This window comes from Dama dama, chromosome 27, assembly GCF_033118175.1.
Source record: "Dama dama isolate Ldn47 chromosome 27, ASM3311817v1, whole genome shotgun sequence".
Classification (NCBI taxonomy): Eukaryota; Metazoa; Chordata; class Mammalia; order Artiodactyla; family Cervidae; genus Dama; species Dama dama.
In genome coordinates this window covers 33345528-33364425 of record NC_083707.1, presented here as the reverse complement: position 1 = coordinate 33364425, position 18898 = coordinate 33345528, and the positions used below count along the sequence as shown (strand labels likewise).

Sequence of the window (18898 nt, the reverse complement as noted above, 5' to 3'; positions counted from 1 at the left end):
TTTCAAAATGTTATTTCATTTCTGGATTCTGTTTCAATACTTTAACAATTAAATCTGGGTATAAAACAAGTTTCTCTGGTCTTGCAACTCAAAGAATCTCAGCTTAAGTTGATGCAATCTGGTTTTATCATCATGAAAACGATGCTTTCATTAAACCAAGGAAAACAATGTTTGCCCTCCAAAGTTGATTTATGTCCATAGTCTCAAAAATGCTATCATTCTTCAGTCATGGAAGAGTAAATAAAGTTGTACTTATAATATATGTGGAGGTATAAGATCTTCAAAGGCATTTTATTTATATGAAACATTTCATAAGTGTAATATATTAGTATCAACACAAAATAACTAAAATATACCTATACAATACAATGAAATTCCTAAAATCTGTCTATCTCCATTTCAACAGAAGCAAGCTTGGATGAGTCTTAAAAAGAGACCCTAGCGCTTACAACTTTTTCTTGCATGACTGATATTGTAATGTACCTTCTACCAACTTCCAGACTTGAATTTGGACAAATAGGGGAATTGCAAGTTGTCTCTGCATACCTAGAATCAGCACCGAACTTGGGGCTGAGTCAGACATGCAGGTCAGGGGGTTGGGTGGGCAGCTGGGTATTTAATCTGCTCCTAGACATCTTCAAATAAAATCAGCCTTTAGTCTTAGAAGAAAGTCCGTGCAAGTCTAAGATGAGATCCCTAAGACTAGTCCAGTGCCTTTTCAGGGACTATGCATATTTTTAAAAGTCCGACAACTTGGTTTCCTATTTTAAGCTTACTGTGGTAACTTTAAGTAATTATCTGATATTGCTATCTGGTTTTGCAGTGTATTTTAAAGATTATTTTTCATCTTGATCTCTTACATTATGAAAAGCCTATAATTGTCACTTAATAAATCTGGCTCTATATAGCAAGGAGATGAAGGTGATTATATGGCCTTGTTTTATAAGAGCTATTACTTATTTTGATTTTAATAAGTTTAAATGCATATTTAAAATTTCAAACTGCTTTCCATATTGGCTTTCTAAAATTTAGAATTCTTTGTCCAACTTCAGTAACATAGTAAATTGACTTCCTATTCTTGTTAGTTTATTACCTTTACCGGATTAAGAGGAAAGCCTACAGAAACATCACACTGCCAAGCCAACATGGACTGATGCACACATACCCAGGAAGCAGTCCTTCAGTTTAGAGAGAAGCTGGCCCCTTGGGCAACAGGATCTTGTCACGTCGAGCCTACTGAATGGTGTTTGGCACAGTTGGCAAGAAGGCAAGACACATTAAGTTAAGGCAGACCTCACTTAACTTAGGGACAGAGTATGTATTCTCTGCTCACTTTATCTCAAAGAATTAACTGACACTTCATGCAATGAGGGGGCTGGAACAGATGTAAACTAATGAAAGTACAGAGAGCAGGTCATGATAAGGTCATCCAAGACCTAAAGGAAATGGTCTTCATGACGGAGAACACAGACAAAACGCAGGCTGCGCGCAGCACAAGTCAGAGCCAGTTTCTTCGTCCTTGTCTCACCTGAAAGGCTGCCCTAAGCCCTCCTGTAGTGTGGACAGCTACGGAGCACAGAGGCGGAGAGCACGAAACCTTCCACTAACACCTTCCCACATTCCAGAAAGGATCTAAAGCTGTTTTGCTGCCAGTAATTTTGCTGGCAGGAAACGGGGAAGCAGCCTTTCCTGACTGTGACAGGAGTTTCTTGGACTCGACCCCGGGTGTGCTCCAGCTGGCCTAGGAGTCTGGCAGCAGGCAGTGTGAGATACAGCAAGACCCCGGAGTAGCCCTGAGCGCCGACGGCAACGGCTGATACCTGAACACAAGTCAGGAGCAAAGCTGTGTCTAACAGGCTGCGTGTCACCTGGACACTGCAGTCAAGGCCTTCAGATTCCCCAAAACAAGAGTCTGGAGACTATGCAAACTGTGGCCAACACAAAGAGGAGACACACAGAGGAGCACATACGCACTGGATAGTTAAGTATCCCTCTGCAAACGCAACTCTGCCTCTTTCTGAGGCTCTGAACTTTATAATACCATTACTGGATTAAGAGGAAAGCCTACAGAATCATCACATTGCCAAGCCAACATGGACTGATGAAAACATACCCAGGAACCAGCCCTTCGGTTTAGAGAGAAGCTGGCCTTTAAACCACATGCGCTTTTCTAGAATAAATATAACAGTTTGTGATCTGCTTTAGCCAGTTCAATAGCCTGATTTAACTTCCTTTTAGAGCGACCTGAGATCTTTTTGACTGTTTACCCATCAGAGGGATAGAATTTCTAAGAAGAGCTGAATTTCTGGTTCCTTCCTGCTCTGCGACACGTAACACCTCCATGGACGTCATTTGACATACACGCCAGTTTCCTTTCTGGTTTCTCGGAGCCCAGTAAGATTCCTGTACTGCAAAGAACAGTATTCCTCTCTTTACTAAGAAGGTTTCTTCTGCTAATAAAGGTTACATAGTGTCCTAAAACACAACAGTCAGAAGGAAGAAGTCTACCTCACCTTCTGAGATTTTCTTGTTCTTTCCAGTAAGATAATGTCAATCATAATCCTGGGAAAAAAGCCAAAAATCTTGGTCTTCACTCATAAAAAGAGAACGCACAGTTATTGAAGAGGAACAATTTCCATGGAACATTACACCTTTAATCATTCCTACATCCTTTGGAATATTCTACTTTGGTAGGAAGCTAGTAGACAATAGAGATTATAGGAAGAGAAATTTTTATATCTGTTTGAAATTGGCAGAATTTTCAATGCGTTCATGTGTTCTTTTGTATACTCATGTTAATACAAGTGGAAATGTACAAAGGCCCAGAAAACACATTCCATGTCCACTGTAATTAGTAATAGTGCCTAACTCTGAGCCAACAGCAGATGGGTGATTAATAAACTCTTTGGGACTATGATGTTAATTCTCTGCAAATTATTACATAAAAGAAACAAAACAGAACTGCATTAATTAAAAGCTGGGACAGACTGTTTTACATTTCAGAATATCAATCCAGGAATTTGCCTAGGCATATAAATCTCTGTTATTCTAAACATCTATGAAGACTCTAAATTTTAAGAAAAGAACGGAGGCTCTGAAGTCAGAATATCTGGCTTGCCTGCAGGTCGTATCACTTATTTGCTAAGTGATCTTGGGCAAGTCAACTAAACTTTCTGTGCTTCAATCTGTTCATCTGTAGAACTGAGGATATAATAATAATTGCCCTACCTACGACTCAGAGCTATTCTGAGAATTGAAAGCTATGGAGTTTGTTAAAGTATTTTATACACGTCAATTTATAATCCATATGTACATTGGGGCCATTAATACTATGCATCTGAAGATGCAGAAGCGCTGTGGGTCTGAAGTTGACACAATACAGCCAGAAGACAGTGGCTCTAGCCAACAGTCAGACCTCGGTTCTAACATCTTGCTTCTGGACTGAGCTTTTGTGAGGTGTTGCTCAAGTCAGAGATGCAGCATGGACGGGCTAAATGCTAACCAGAGCCACAAAGCTATGCTATGTCATATAGCCAGAACCAGATGCAGAAGGAAAGTGCACTATGTTGACAGTTCTCGACTATTTTATCATCTTGGTACACTTTCACCTACTAGAATTTTTCACAATCTACTTAAGGGACTCAAAGACCCAAAACATCAAAGCACAAAAGCAAGACAACATTGTGAAGGTTCTGTGGTTCAAGAACAATCAAGAACAAAATTGTTCTGAACAATCTACTTGGTTCATCCAGCCAGTCTTGCTAAAACTGGGCTTTCTGACAGCCCAGAAGCACACTGTTTCACTCCAGCGCTAGCAGGACACCAGGCTCCATCTCTTACCACTGGCTGTACTTGCTCTAGCACAAGTCATATTACATTCCCCATATATCGTCACAGCATGCAGATCTATGACAGTCATCTACGCTTCCCACATTTGTCAGATGCAGGGGCAACGCTTCCTGCTTGAGAACCAGGATGTGTAATCAATGTGAGTCATTTCCAGAAGAGCAAGGAATTGGCTCTGAGAATACTCACTACGGCAGAACGGCAGCTCATGCTTAGACTTCAAATCCTGGCTGAGCATGGTGCTGCATCAACATGACTCAACAACAGGCTGTACCTCATGAATAGGATCTGTCATGTTCTATAAGCCCTGAATGTGCTGTGTAGAGTTGTGCACGAACCACATTTTCTGAAGATTTTAATGGTACAAAGCAAAGAAATGGTTAAAGGATCTTTTTGTTTTGAAAACAGTAACTTTCCTAATTTACATCTTGCAAATCCTTACTGACATCCCTGGTAGCTCAGATGGTAAAGAGTCGCCTGCAATACAGGAGGCTGGGGTTTGATCCCTGGGTTGGGAAGATCCCCTGGAGAAAGAAATAGCAACCCACTCCAGTATTCTTGCATGGGCAGAGTAGCCTGATAGGCTACAGTCCATGGTGTCACAAAGAGTCAGACACGACAGAGATTCAACAACAATAAAAACTTATTATTATTTTATATGGTGCTACCTAAAATAGGAAAATCTTTCTGTGTTAACAAGCACAGCAAACAATACAGAAGAACTCTATGTCCCCTGAGGCTGTTTTCTCCTTCAGGCAAAATTCAGGTTGGCACTGCTCCAATGGGAGACACTTTGATGTATTTGTAAAGACCAAATCCCACAGGCCATCAAAAGCCAAGATGCCCAGTCTATGAATTACCATAATTAAGAAATGGGCAGAGTAAACAGAATAAGGAAGACCATTAAAAGACTAAGCTACACTGACTATTTCCCAGGCACTCAGAACCTTGTGCTTATGTATATGGAAGAGAAAGAGGGTACATCTTCAAATACAGTAAGATGCCAAGCAAGGAAATACATTTTATTAAATATTTAATTTCTTCTTTCTTCTGACATTCTGAGGATTATAAGTGCATATAAAGCAAACTTGAAATAGAAAATCGATATTTACCTAAGAGATTCAAGAAGCCTAGGGATCGAAAAAGAGAAGTAATGAGACCTCTGCATGGGGAAGGTAATATCAAGGGACTAAGGAATGAATAACAGTGCTTCAAGCCTCTAGTCACCTCTTGTTTACACTTCTGACAACATACGCTTACAACCAGCCACACCTTTGTAATCTTAATGAAGAAAAACTATGTTTAGATGTAACCATTACTTTAAAATGTCCTTATAAAATATAATGAAAAGCAACCATAAGAGATAGTTTTCCTTATTTCGCATTCAAAAGAAAATAATCGTTATTTCAAAATGAACACTTTTATTTTAGCTACAGGTTTCCCTGAATATTCACTGGAAGGACTGATGCTGAAGCTGAAGTTCCAATACTCTGGCCATTTGATACTAAGAGCTGACTCACTGGAAAAGACCCTGATGCTGGAAAAGATAGAGAGCAGGGGGAGAAGGGGGCGACAGAGGATGAGATGGTTGGATGGCATCACCAGCTCAATGGATACGAGTTTGCGAAAACTCCGGGAGATGGTGAAGGACAGGGAAGCCTGGTGTGCTGCAGTCCATGGGGTCACAAAGAGTCGAAAGTGACTTAGCTACTGAACAACAGCAACCTGTTTCCCAAATTTCAAAGGCCAAAGTAAACTTCTACAACCCATCCAAAGTCCTTTTCTTATGAGCTACAAGAAACAAAAAACAAAACAAAACAATTCCATTTATTTACTTTTGCTTAAGGTTTATCAGTTTTCTACTAATAACAGCACCTGAGATTTAATGAGTTAAAATCACTATGACTCCTTTGCATAGATTATCTCATTTAATTACCACAACAACCCAACAAGGTAGGTCCTGTTATTACATCCCTTTTACAGAAGAAGTTGGGTTTCAAAGTGATTACAACTTGCTTACAGTCAGGAATGTGGTAGATTATGAAATCAAACCCAAGTAGCTCTTAATAGCTACACTTTTCTAGGTCATTTTTTTTTTCAAAGGGCATATGGTGATAAGAATTACATGGTAATTATCTGCTATGTGGGAGGAATTAGAGATTTTTCTAAGAATTATCTTCCCTTTTGACAAACCTGGAAAAAAATATTTTCAACTTGTATCACATACAAAAAGCTAGTAATGGTATTATAAAGCAGCTAAAAATTAGTAAGTTGAACACTCCTAGAAAAAATGGGCAAGATGTACTAGCAATTCACAGGAAAAAAGTACAGATAGATCACAGAAAGATTCTCAACCTCCCTCAATTCAGAAATGGGCACTTCAACAGAACAGCAGCTTGGCTTGTTCATTACTGTAACCTCAGCACTTCGAATAGAATGTGGCATTAATAGTAGCTCGAAATGTATTTGTCAAACAAATAATTTGGTACATATATTATTTTTAAAAAGCAAGGGCAAGAACTGTATGACTGCATTTTCTATCATTAGTGTGAAAAAACAAAATTGTATGTATTAATGGTTGCACTTGGGAAAAGGCAGAGGAGTGGCTAGTTTAAAAAGTGGATACTAACTTGCAAAATATACCCTATTACATTTCTGAATTTTGAACCACATGAATCACCAATTAAATATTTTTAAAGACAATCATCTCTACACACACACACACACACACACACATGCACTTTTAAAGAGCTGCTGAAGAAAAATCCAACTGACTAATATCAAAGCAAATGAGACCAAAGAATTGAAATCTGCTCATGCTGTGTGCTAAGTTGCTCAGTTGTGTCCGACCCTTTGCGACCCCATGGACTGCAGCCCACCAGGCTCCTCTGTCCATGGGATTCTCTAGATAAGACTACTACCATTTCCTTCTCCAGGAGATGTTCCCGACCCAAGGATCGAACCCGTGTCTCTTGTGTCTCCTGCAAAGGCACCCGGGAAGCCCCAAAATTATGACTTTAATTGTTAAGTATTTCGCTTAGAAATCCTAAGCATGACCAAGTGTTACTGGAAAGAGTCTGTGTTTTTCCAACTGTGTTTTATAGATCCCCAAGCCCCAAAGAGGCGTTTTAGGGGTCAGGGGCAAGATCAGAAGATGGGCCTGTGGGCATCTAAGCCTCAGCTCTTTCTTTCAAAAGAGCAACTCCTTTTAACTGACTTTTTAAAACTGGTTGGGAAGAGGTGAGTTCTCTAGAAAGATGCCTCCAGGACTTCCTCAGTGGTCAAGAATCCGCCTTGTAATACAGGGTCACAGGTTCAATCCCTCGTCGGGGAGCTAGGATCCCCCATGCCCTGGCACAACTAAGCCCAAGCGCCACAAGTAGAGAGCCGGTCTGCAACGACAGATCCTAAGTGCCACAAGTAAGACCTGATGCAACCAAATACATAAATATTGAAGAAAAGAAAAAGAAACCCTTAGGAAGCCTTAAAAAAAAAAAAAAAAAAAAAAGATGCCTCCATTTCCCTAGAGTCACTCCTGGCAGTAAGTTCAGCAAGTCCACTTTGATTTGTGAAGATAATTATTATAAATCTTGACTCACGCCCCCTTTTTTCCCCCTTCCTAACATAACCCCAAGTGACCGCAGCCTGCCAGCTTCTTATCCTACATAAAGTTTTGCTTATTGTTTCAGGTTATCTTCTGAACTCTCTTTGCTGGTTGACTAACCCCCATCTGCCAAGCTGGCAATCCCTTCCCCTGGTCAAGGAATCTCCTAATGTGTTTTTGTCAGAGAGACAGGTGTCATGGAATCGGAGTGGCCTGCTGGCTCTTACTCCTCAGCGTTAGCCACTGTCATCCAACTTGCCAATCTCCGAGTCCTCTGATGACAGAGACCTGTGGTTCCAGAGACAGGATCGTGGGCGGTCTGCCCAGGCTGCAGCCCAGCGGGGCCCTGGCACAGCCTCTCTCTTTAGAGGATCCAGCACCTTCTCTCTCGACTGATGCTCCTTGAGCTGTTTCCTGTTTCCTGGTCCCGAGCGCTCTTCTCGCTCAGGCTGGTGACACAGGCTGGGGTCTGGTTTGTTAATGAGCGAGGCCCCACAGGAGAGCTGTGTGAGCTTCTAGGGATACCTCTTTTTTCTTTAATTACAGTCCTCTGCTTTCCAGAGCAAACAACTTCTCTGAGTCAGGGAGTAACTGACTCAGAGGGCATAAAACCTGCATGCTTCAGTCGTGTCTGACTCTTTGTGACCCTATGGACCGTAGTGCACCAGGCTCCTCTGTCCATGGAGTTTCCCAGGCAAGAATACTGGACTGTAGCCCACCAGGTTCCTCTGTCCATGGAGTTTCCCAGGCAAGAATACTGGAGTGGGTCGCCAAGCCCTCCTCCAGGGGATCTTCCCCATCCAGGGATGGAACCTGAGTCTCTTGTGTCTCCTGCATTGGCAGGCAAGTTCTTTACCAATAGAGCCAGCTGGGAAGCCCCAGGCACTACCCCATATCTGGCTAATTCTGAGCAAGGCTTTTACCCCTAGGTCCTTAGGTGTCTCTAGACCCCTGGTCACTACCTGACAACAGGGAGCTACCCCAAATACTTCCTGACAGACAAGGGTGTTTTTCTGCCCAGGTTACCAGAGGGCCTCTGAGCGGGCTGACTTGCTAGTAACTCTATGTGTGTGTGTATGCTCAGTAATGCCTCGCTCTTTGCAATCCCCTGGACTGTAGCCCACCAGACTCCTCTGTCCATGGGATTTTTCAGGCAAGAATACTGGAACAGGGTAGCCATTTCCTTCTCCAGGGGATCTCCCCAGTCCAAGGACTCAACCCACATCTCCGCTTTGGCAGGTGGATTCTTTACTGCTGAGCCCCCAGGGAAGTCCAGGTGGGTTTGCACTACTGATAAAATGGATCGGAAGCTGAATAATTTTTATTCACAACTAACAACATTTTCTAAGTATAACCCTACTTCTTGGCAGACTGTCTTAGCTTATATTCTCAACCTTTTTGTTTGACTTCAACATGTCAGGATATTCTTCACACACAGAAAACAGCTGTTATTCAGCCACCTAATAATTCTAAAGCAGTCACTAAGGATAAACCAAGGGTAAATCAAGGGATTGTCTGGAGTCTGAATCTACCATTTCAGCAAACTAAACATTTAAGATTCTTGGCCACATTTATGAAAGAATGCAAGGCTTTTATTCAGGTAAACACATCAAGAACAAGTATGTTAATTAGAGTCAGATAAAACTTTGTTCCTATCACATTTCTGTTGTAAGAAACCCTTCTGTAGTTTAAAATTGCAAAGGTATTTTTACATTTTCTTATGAAAATTTTATTAAGTTATGGTCTTACAGATTTGTGTTTGGTTCATCTAGAATTTAAATTATATTTGTGAAATAGAGGGCCATTTCCTTTTTTTTTTTCCTATATTGAATGATTCTCCCAGCAGCACTGACCTAGCAGTCCATGTTTTCCCTCCCCGATATGCTATGCTGCCTGTGTTACATATACACCAGGTTTCCTTCTATGTCTGGGTCTTTGGACCTTTTACTTCCATTCTTCAGATCAGTCTTGCCTGCAGGACAATTCTGCACTAAAGATTTGTAATCAACCTGGCATTTAGTCTGGCAAATGCCTTCCCTCCCTCAAACCAGGTTCTTGAGCAGTATCTTGGCTCCTCAAAGCCCTCTGAGCTCAAAGATATAGCTCAGAATCCATTTTTCAACTTCCAAGGTAAAGTGCAACTTTAATTAAAAGCATGTTTGAGTCTATAGTCAATTTGGTAAATCAAACTTATGACAATGACTTTTCCTTCTTGATAAGTTTTATATCTTTCAGTATTTATTTCAAAGTAAGTGACCTTTTAATAAATACTCTAAAATCAACCCCACCCCCCAGTTTTAACTGCAGTTTCTGTTGATGGTGCACAGAAATGTATTAATAGTTAGCTGACTTTGCAGCAAAGCAACCTTGCCAAACTTTCATAGTAACTACAATGATTTGTCTGTAGACATCTATGGTCCTGTTTATTTCTAAATCTGGGGGCTGTGTTATGTCCCTAGCTATGGCCTCCAATCAATGATGCACAGAAAAGGTGATGGCAGGCATCCTTGTCTTATTCCTGAAATTAGAAGAACTGTTTTTTATAGTTCATTATCAAGTACTTATTTGTTCCAACTTTTAACCAGATTAAAGGAGTTTTCTTCCATTTGTAATTTGCTAATGTTTATTAATCATGAGTGACTAATTTCACTGACTGTTTTTTCTTTATTAGGATGATGATAGGTTTTTATCTTTTAATCTAGTAATACTGGGAATACCATTTAAAGCATCATAACATGAATCCAATATTTCAGATTCTTACTAACCTGTTCTACATTAAGTAGTATGTATATATACAATAGTATATATACATTGTATATATATATACAATAGTATATATATATACAATAGTATATATACATATATACTATAGTATATATAATCTTTTACATTATATATATCCAGATTAGATAAATATCAGTATCTTTACCAATTATGCCAACTTAGGTCAAACTCCTAAAAAGTTAAAAGACGAGAGCTCAGAATAAGTGTACTAAATTGGGCTCAAGACTAGAGAACTGATCCCATAGAACACAGACCACCGAGATGACAAGAAGCCCTATCAACATAAACCTGACCAGTATGGTGAAAGCTAACCTTCCACAAGGCAAGTCAATGTATTTTCTAGAAAAAAGAAAGTGCCATCAAAACAAAGCATTTATTTTGTATGTTTTCCATCTCCGCAGTATTTTTGGTTCTAGGTCTTAAATCAATCTCTGATTCTTTCTGCTGAGATTTCTCTACAACTAACCTGAAAGCCCAAAGACACTCACAGAACCACAGACAAGATCAATGCCCAGCAGAGTACACAGCCCATCAGTAATTCAGAGTGAATTAAAAAACACAAAATACTTTTTCCCCCCCCAAGTCTAATCATATCAAAAGACATTGCAGAAGTTTCCTAAACTTCGATATGGTAGAAAAACCATGTTTTCAAGATTTCAGTTAGCAATCACAAGACTTTCAGAGTGAGAGGAGAACTCAGTTCACTTAGTCCAAATTTTTATTTAAGAGATGACTTAATTTACCTAGTTAACAGATGAATTATTTTCGTGGTAATCATCACGTAGGATGGATCAAAGATCCATAATATCTATATGTTAATTATCATAGAAATAAACTCAGTGAGTCTGGCATACCTTGTTTTACACTAAATGACCACGACACAGGCCTTAAGCTTATGATTCTCTGGGTCAGAGGTTTTTCAAACTGCACTCCATGATGTCGTCCTGCGATAATGGGGTGGGAAGGGCAACAAGAGGGCAGAGGTTCTCCAGAGTTACGCAGATGGTTTTTGAGGAGAACAAGAGTAAACAGAGGCAAAAGAGGTCATTTACAGCGAGTGCTGCCCCTGAGGCGGGCACTCTCCTAGGGACTCCACGCTGACACTCCAGAGAGGAATAGGAATAGGGCCTGCAGTGGCTTCATATGTTGTATTTGGGGGGAACGTGTTGTTTCTATAATCCATACTACAGAAAGGAAAGCCTGAGTACTTCTGTTGGCTAAGAACATGAAATAGATAAGGTGATTCCAAGCACAGCAGGAGACGGGGCGGTGGAGGGGGTTTAAGGGGAGAGACTTCCACATCTGTGCCAGTCTGGGTTGGACTAATAAGAGACAACACAAGCTGTGTGAATACAGTATTAATATAATAAATTGCTGTCAGATGCAAAATAACTCCTGTTATGATGCATTATGGCACACACACAAACAGGCTCCTGGGCTTTTGAAAAGCCAAGAAATCCCCCCTTCAGTCACAGGCTCTGACAGCATCTAATAAGCACAGCGTTACTTCCGATATCTTAACAATTCTATCGACTACTTGTGTACTTCTTGGAACATTCCAAAGATTTCTCCTGTGTTGTCACTAGACCGTCATGATGTATGTTAAACAGTTAAAGGCTGTCTTCTCTCTAGAGACCAGGAAACTGAGACCTGCTGGGTTTCCACTGAGGTACTTGATGGCCTGCCCAGAACTGAGTCCCAGATCACAAAGGAGAGGACAGCAACCGCACCACGGTCGGGATGGGCCCTCACGGCTCATGACAACATCTGCCATGATAACCTCCATCAAAAGATAACCATCAACGAGCACGTTTAGAGGACACCCTCTAACTGCACAGAAGAAAACTCTGGTTTGTTTTCTAAAACTCACTGATTTTTTTCAAATAAGTACAAAGAAAAAACATTCCTCGTTAACATGGGGCAGATACACATCAAAAGTGCTGTGTACCATTTTTCAGTACAAGAGTTGAGACCAATGGTAGCCAGAGTTCTATACAGAAATGAAGTTAAAACTATACAAATCTATAAATATTAAACAACAGTAAAAAACTATCAGGTAGAAATTAACAACTAAAACAAAAGTGCTTTTTACAATGACAACAGAATATAGTCTTCACTGACAATTTGATAAAATATTGTACCCCATGAATACCAGCAATATACACAAGGTACTGCACCTATAAACTTGTGTGAAACCAGAGAACTCAAGTGTCTGTGACACCTCATTAAACTGAGACAATCTCTAGGACTAAATCATCAAGGGAGTAAAAAAACAATACTAATGTTATTAGACAGTATTAAAGGGCTATGTTCAACAAACCCCAGGTCTTAATAAAATTCTTTGTTTAAATGTAACTAAACTGTTTCAATAAGCAGGCAATATTACCATCCATTCTTAATAAAACCAACACGAAGATCAAATGACAAGAAACTAAAATAGCATTGAGAGGCAGAGTCATAAAAGATGCATGCTCAAAAAAAGGAAGCCAGCATCACTTTCAATAGGGAGCTCTGAAGAGCCCTTCTAAATAGCCAGTTGAAGGATTTACAGGCCCCTGAAATCATAGGAGCCAAAAACCACGTTTTGCGCTTAGTTCCTGCAAAGACAACTCATGATGTTCTTTCTATAAATGGACAAAGTATTTAAGCCGAATCCTCTCCTTGAGGTCTTAGAGCAATATCAATGTTCAGCAGAGAGAAAAAAGCAAAAGAACGAGTAGACAGCCACACACTTTGGTTTACAAACCCAAATGCACTTGAGGACAGAGGCGGCAGTGATGGCTGAGAAAGGCCCTCCTACCTGTGTTTTTTGATGCCATTGGAGAGCGCGTCTCCACCACCACAGTCCTTGCCCTCGGACATTCTGTGCTGTCTGCCGCTCGGGGGTTCTGCTTCCTCGTCAAAGGAGTGCGCCGTCACTGCTTCCAGTCTGCTCAGGGACCCTTCGGACTCGGAATCTGTGGCAGAGCAGGTTCACAGTCAATGAACTGGGCTTTGGTGCGAGGCTGCCGTAACAATGGATTCCCTCCCTGCATGCATCAGGCTTTGAAACTTAAGCAGCCTACTTTGTCCTTCAACAATCCAGCCGTTACCACCTCCTCAGGGATTTCAGAGAACCTGCACCCAGTAAGGCGAAAGGGGATTTAGAAAACGGATACAGGATTATATAAACTTACAATGAAACAGATTTCATACATTAAAAGAGACTTTACAAAGATTACCTAATTCTTTAGGAAATCGTATCCAGTGGTGTCCCCCCTAAAAAAAGTTGTTTTTTCCCTTCCCTTTTCAAAGCAGTTTAAACATAACTTTGAAAAAGCATTTTTTAAAAATTCATATATAAAGAAAAAGTTACAGTTGGCTGTACTTGGGGAAAGCGTACATTTCATATGATACTAGAGGTACAAAGGTAATTTTTAGATACTTAAAAAAACACTTCTGGTTTTTATATTACTTAAATTCTCAAGAGCAACAGCCTGAAGTAGCCATAGAGAATCCAACTATGAGGCAGATGTTTTTAGGAATGAAAACGCCACATTCCCAGCTGCCTATGTATTGAGTGTGGAGCCACGTGCCTGATTGGGAATAGCAGGACAACTTCTTTTCATCCAATATGGTATAGTTTTCGGGCATATGCACGTCCTTCCTTTCCTGGGCATGAGGAAGGAGGACTATGGGGTTAACGAGTGTGCTGACACGCTCCTGGTTTATTAGTTGGGTTTTCTGACTCTTTAACGTTCTGCATATATATAAACGTAATATATATATATATGCATATATATATATAATGTTCTGCATAATGTTCAAAGTAGCAGTCACTCAATCTCCAAGAGACTTTAAAAGATGCCTACGTTTATATTAAGAAGTCAATTCCAGATAACGTGCAACTATCCTTCAGCAGATGACCGTACACACAACTGTCCTCTGCTCTAGGGAAGTCCTCCTACATACATGCAAGCAAACTCCCTATTTAAATAAAAGCTTCACCCATCTGCCTAGTATGTATCATGGTGCTCAGGAAATAGTACTTTCTTTTCCCACTACTGCATTCTGCAATTCAGCCCAAATCATGGGCCCTTCTTCAGATCACATTAGAATTGATTAGTAACAACTCCTGGACAGCTGCAGTTGCACACCACACCTTGAACTCTGGGTCCTCTGAATGCTGCAAGTTATCTGCCCAAAAAATTCAGTACTAGGGAAGTTATCTTTATTTTCTATAAATATAGCTTTGTCCTGATGTACACCTTATAGCAATGAAAAATATTTTAATGTTAAGTTTAAGGGATATTTATTTTTTCATTGTCAATTTTGGCAGGTAGTAACATTTTATTGCAAAACCCTGAAAACCTGCATAGCCAGTGACAGGAGACAGTCATTCCTTTGATGAAATAAGCAGCTGCTAAAATTATAGTAAAATAGAAAAATACTTTTAACATAATGCTAAGACCAAAAAAAAAATCAGGCTACTATTTTACAACTCTAAAATACAAGCAAAAAAAAAATTAATTTTATTCTGCCTTAAAGAAAAATCAGTCTGGTTCAGGTAAACAGGTTATCTGCCCAAATGAGAACAGTGAAGTGACAGAAGTTTGTCCTAGGCACGGTGAGGCCAAGAGGGGAACAGTCCATTTGCTGGGGCAGGCAAAGGATACAGGAGAGGTGGTATCTCCCAAAAACTGGGTTCATCTCTCAGGGGCTATCAAGCAGAAAGAGACAACCAAGCCAGAGAGCAGGAGAAGGAAGGATTTTTTAACTGCAGCAAATAAAGAAAACACCAGGGATCTTTCCCAAGGCAATGTCTCCCCAACACCAAAACTAGGAAAGTTTTCAGGTTAAGCGTGCACACATCTGCATGAAGCAGCCTGGGCAGTGTATGCCTATTCATGAAGGGGTCTTGAGCAGAGGAGAATTTCTGCACAGAACTGGGGCAAAGGTTGACAAGAGCCCAAGCTTCAGCTGACTGAAGTTAGGAGGGTCAGAAAAGGCCAAGGGTATCTTTCCTTAGGTTCCAGCTGATCTTGCGGTTGAGGGCTCAAGGCAGAGGGAGGGGTGCTGGAATTCTATAAAAGAGCTCAAAGTGCTTCAGGCTCCTGTTTACTTTGAAAACAGAACTGGGTCTTTTTTTTTTTTTTCCATTTATTTTTATTAGTTGGAGGCTAATTACTTTACAATATTGTAGTGGTTTTTGCCATACATTGACATGAATCAGCCATGGATTTACATGTATTCCCCATCCTGATCCCCTCTCCCACCTCCCTCTCCACCGATCCCTCTGGGTCTTCCCAGTGCACCAGCCCTAAGCACTTGTCTCATGCATCCAACCTGAGCTGGTCATCTGTTTCACCCTTGATAATATACATGTTTCGATGCTGTTCTCTCTAAACATCCCACCCTCGCCTTCTCCCACAGAGTCCAAAAGTCTGTTCTGTACATCTGCGTCTCTTTTTCTGTTTTGCATATAGGGTTATCGTTACCATCTTTCTAAATTCCATATATACGCGTTAGTATACTGTATTGGTCTTTATCTTTCTGGCTTAGCATTGGGAGTCTTTACAACTGATTCATTAAATTTGTTACTGTATGTAACTTCTCTTGCCTGATAACAGTTCTGTTTTGTTCCCTTTGATCATTAATTACTGAGACCTGCTCAAGGGCAAGCATTTCGCCCAGGCTTAAGTCTTCCCCTGGGGCTCAGTTGGTAAAGAACCCGCCTGCAATGCAGGAGACCTGGGTTCGATCCCTGGGTTGGGAAGATCCCCTGGAGAAGGGAATAGCAACCCACTCCAGTATTCTTGCCTAGAGAATCCCATTGACTATACAGTCCACGGGGTCACAGAGTCGGACACCCCGAGTGACTTTCACTTTAGATCACAAAACAGCTTAGGCCCAGAATGGCTTCTCTTACGTCAAGAAATACCCAGTTCGGTTCATTTCCTTTGGGCACCAGCCCCCCTCACCTTAGCTGCCTACAATGGTATGGCAGGTAAGTCTCAAAACAATGAATGTTGTGCTCAGAGAGGAGTTTTCAGAGGAAGCAGCATGAGCACAACCCGGACCAAAGAGGTGACAGTGGTCTTGGCGGGTAGACCAGGGTGGTTTGTTCACTTCTACATATTCCTATTTGTTTCATGTGAAAAAAAAAATTTCAAGTGCCAAATAAAATAATTTTGCCTTTATTGGTTAGTATTATTCAAGATGCATTGTTACTTTATAATTTAGATGTCAGGAAAACCAAAACGCACTGAAGCAAAAACTTCAAGCATTTATTGAACATCATTCTGCACAGGATACTGTGTTTGCTATTGAACGGATACAAATCATAAGACGGGGACAAATCTACCTCAAGAGAAAATTCTTAACAAAAAGCAGATACACAGTAAACACTAAAGAAGAGGTAAGGAAGAAAGAGCTGCTGTGTAGTAAAGACTTCACTTAAAAGAAAAAAAAAAAAAAAGACTTCACTCAAAATAAGATTTCACCATATTGAACACCAGCTGGAGACCAACCACTTTCACCCAAGCCTGGGAGCACTGTGCTTACCCCTAGAGACACTCTCTCAGATGGCAGTATAGACTCTGATCGCTCCGCTTGACTTCCTCTTTCTGCCCCCTCTCCTAGGCTCTCTCTCTGTTCCTCCTCCCAACCCTTACTTCTCTCTTCCATGCTCCCAGCCTCCTTCTCCCTCTAACAGAATCAGGCTATGCCCAGCCTTCCCCTGAAGGGCTCTAGCAGAGGTCAGCAACTACCTCCATATTGCAAAGTCAGTCCAGGGACCATTCGTAAATTCTTACGGTGACTCATCTACCACATCTAACACTGCTTCATTCATTCTTCTTCTCTGTCTTGTGCAAGGCATGGTAGGATTCAAGGAATAGTAAGATCTGGTCCCTGTCCATGGCTGAGCAGACAAGACTGTTTTGTGAACACGTGAGTTCAGTGAATTTTTTTCCTGGTGCTGGAACAGAAGTCTGCATGGGGGCAATGGGTCACACAGGCGGCATCAGCCAACTTCACCAACTGAGGGATCAGGTGTCTAGAGGAGATTGTGACTGATGGTTGAGCTGAGTAAGCTGACAAGGAGTAAGAGTTGGGGTGGGGGAGAAAGTTACAACAGAGGAACTGTTCTGAGCAAAGGGAACGGAGGGTCCATGGCAGGGAGAACAGAACATTCGGGGAGGTGGGACTGGACGACATGAGAAAGGAGTGGTGATGGGGCGGCTGGGTGGAAGTGAAGCTATGACTCAGCCATGAAGTTGACCACTCAGAGTGAACAAAAATCAGGGGCAGGCAGTGGGACAAGGAGGGTAAAAAATGAGGCAGGAATGGGGTAGTTACCCCAGTACCTGCCATGAGGTTCTTACACCTGCTAGAAGCAAATCACCAGGTCATCTCTAAGCATTCTAGCTCCAGAGCCAAAAAAGGAAATGAGACCAATAACGTGATTCACAGTGTCCTTGAGATAAACACTTGTTGATTGGGAACAAAAAGCTCAGTTGCTAATAAGAACCTACTACATAGCACAGGGAACTCTACTCAATGCTCTGTGGTGGCCTAAACGGGAAGAAAATCCAAGTAAGAGGGATACACGTATATGGGCTGCCAATTCACTTTGTTGTGCAGCTGAAACTAACACTGTAAAACAACCGCACTTCAATAAAAGTTCAAAAACGCAGTGACTTCCAGTACTATGTATGTAAGACTACATGCTTAGATTTACTTTGTGGGCAATAAGGTTGTTGTTTAGTTGTTACATCATGTCCAACTCTTTAGCAACCCCATGGACTGGAGCCCGCCAGTCTCCCCTGTCCATGGGATTCTCCAGGCAAGAATACTGGAGTGGGTTGCCACTTCCTTCTCCAGGGAATCTTCCAAATCCAAAGATCGAACCCGAGTCTCCTACACCGGCAGGCAGATTCTGAGCTACCTGGGAAGCTCATTGGCAACAGGGAGCCAACCTCAACTTCTATGCCTTCGTAGTATGAGTCATACCAACCTGCCTCCAGCAAAGCATCATTTCATTTGCAGACTCATGGATTCAGATATATTGAAATTCAAACATGTTTATCTAAGTAGCAAAGAGGTCACAGCCACTGTGGAGGTTTATTGATTAAGAAGGCAAAGCCTGTCTATAAGATTAATCTTCAAGTGACAGATTTTAGTGCAACTAAGGTGATAATTCAATCTTAAAACATCAGGTTTTTAAATTTTGCCTGAACATACAAATATCAAAAAGACCAGACATTATCTATCATTCAGTGTTACTGGGCAACACATTAATGCCTTAGAGGAAAGTATCAAGCATTAGAAAGACTGTGCTTAATGTGTCATATGGTTGTCACGGTAGTAACAGAGTACTGTACATGCTTTAAAAACAAACAGGGCCAGGGAGGTGGGGAGTTACTGGTTAGCGGGTATAGTTTCATTTGGGGGATGATGGAAAAGTTCTGCCAATTGATGGCAGTGTTGGTTGCACAATAATGTACTTGATACAACTGAACTACATGTTTAAAAATGGCTAAAATGGCATATACATTATGTATGTAAAGTTGCTCAGTCATGTCCAACTCTTGGCAACCCATGGACTGTAGCCTACCAGGCTCCTCCATCCATGGAATTCTCCAGGCAAGAGTACTGGAGGGGGTTGCCATTTCCTTCTCCAGG

The 18898-nt window shown here is 41.2% G+C and overlaps 1 protein-coding gene across 9 annotated transcripts in view; it reads right to left on the bottom strand.

Annotated features, from left to right (window-relative positions):
- OSBPL1A (oxysterol binding protein like 1A) overlaps positions 1-18898 on the bottom strand; it is a 202478-nt gene that overhangs the window by 53890 nt on the left and 129690 nt on the right. For 8 of the 9 annotated variants that reach the window (XM_061131363.1, XM_061131360.1, XM_061131362.1 and 5 more), the window contains one exon: positions 13035-13191. In XM_061131363.1, coding sequence (XP_060987346.1) covers positions 13035-13191 — 157 coding nt within the window. Of the gene's footprint in view, positions 1-13034; positions 13192-18898 lie in introns of those variants that run through there. The other variant, XM_061131367.1, reaches the window with a different exon arrangement.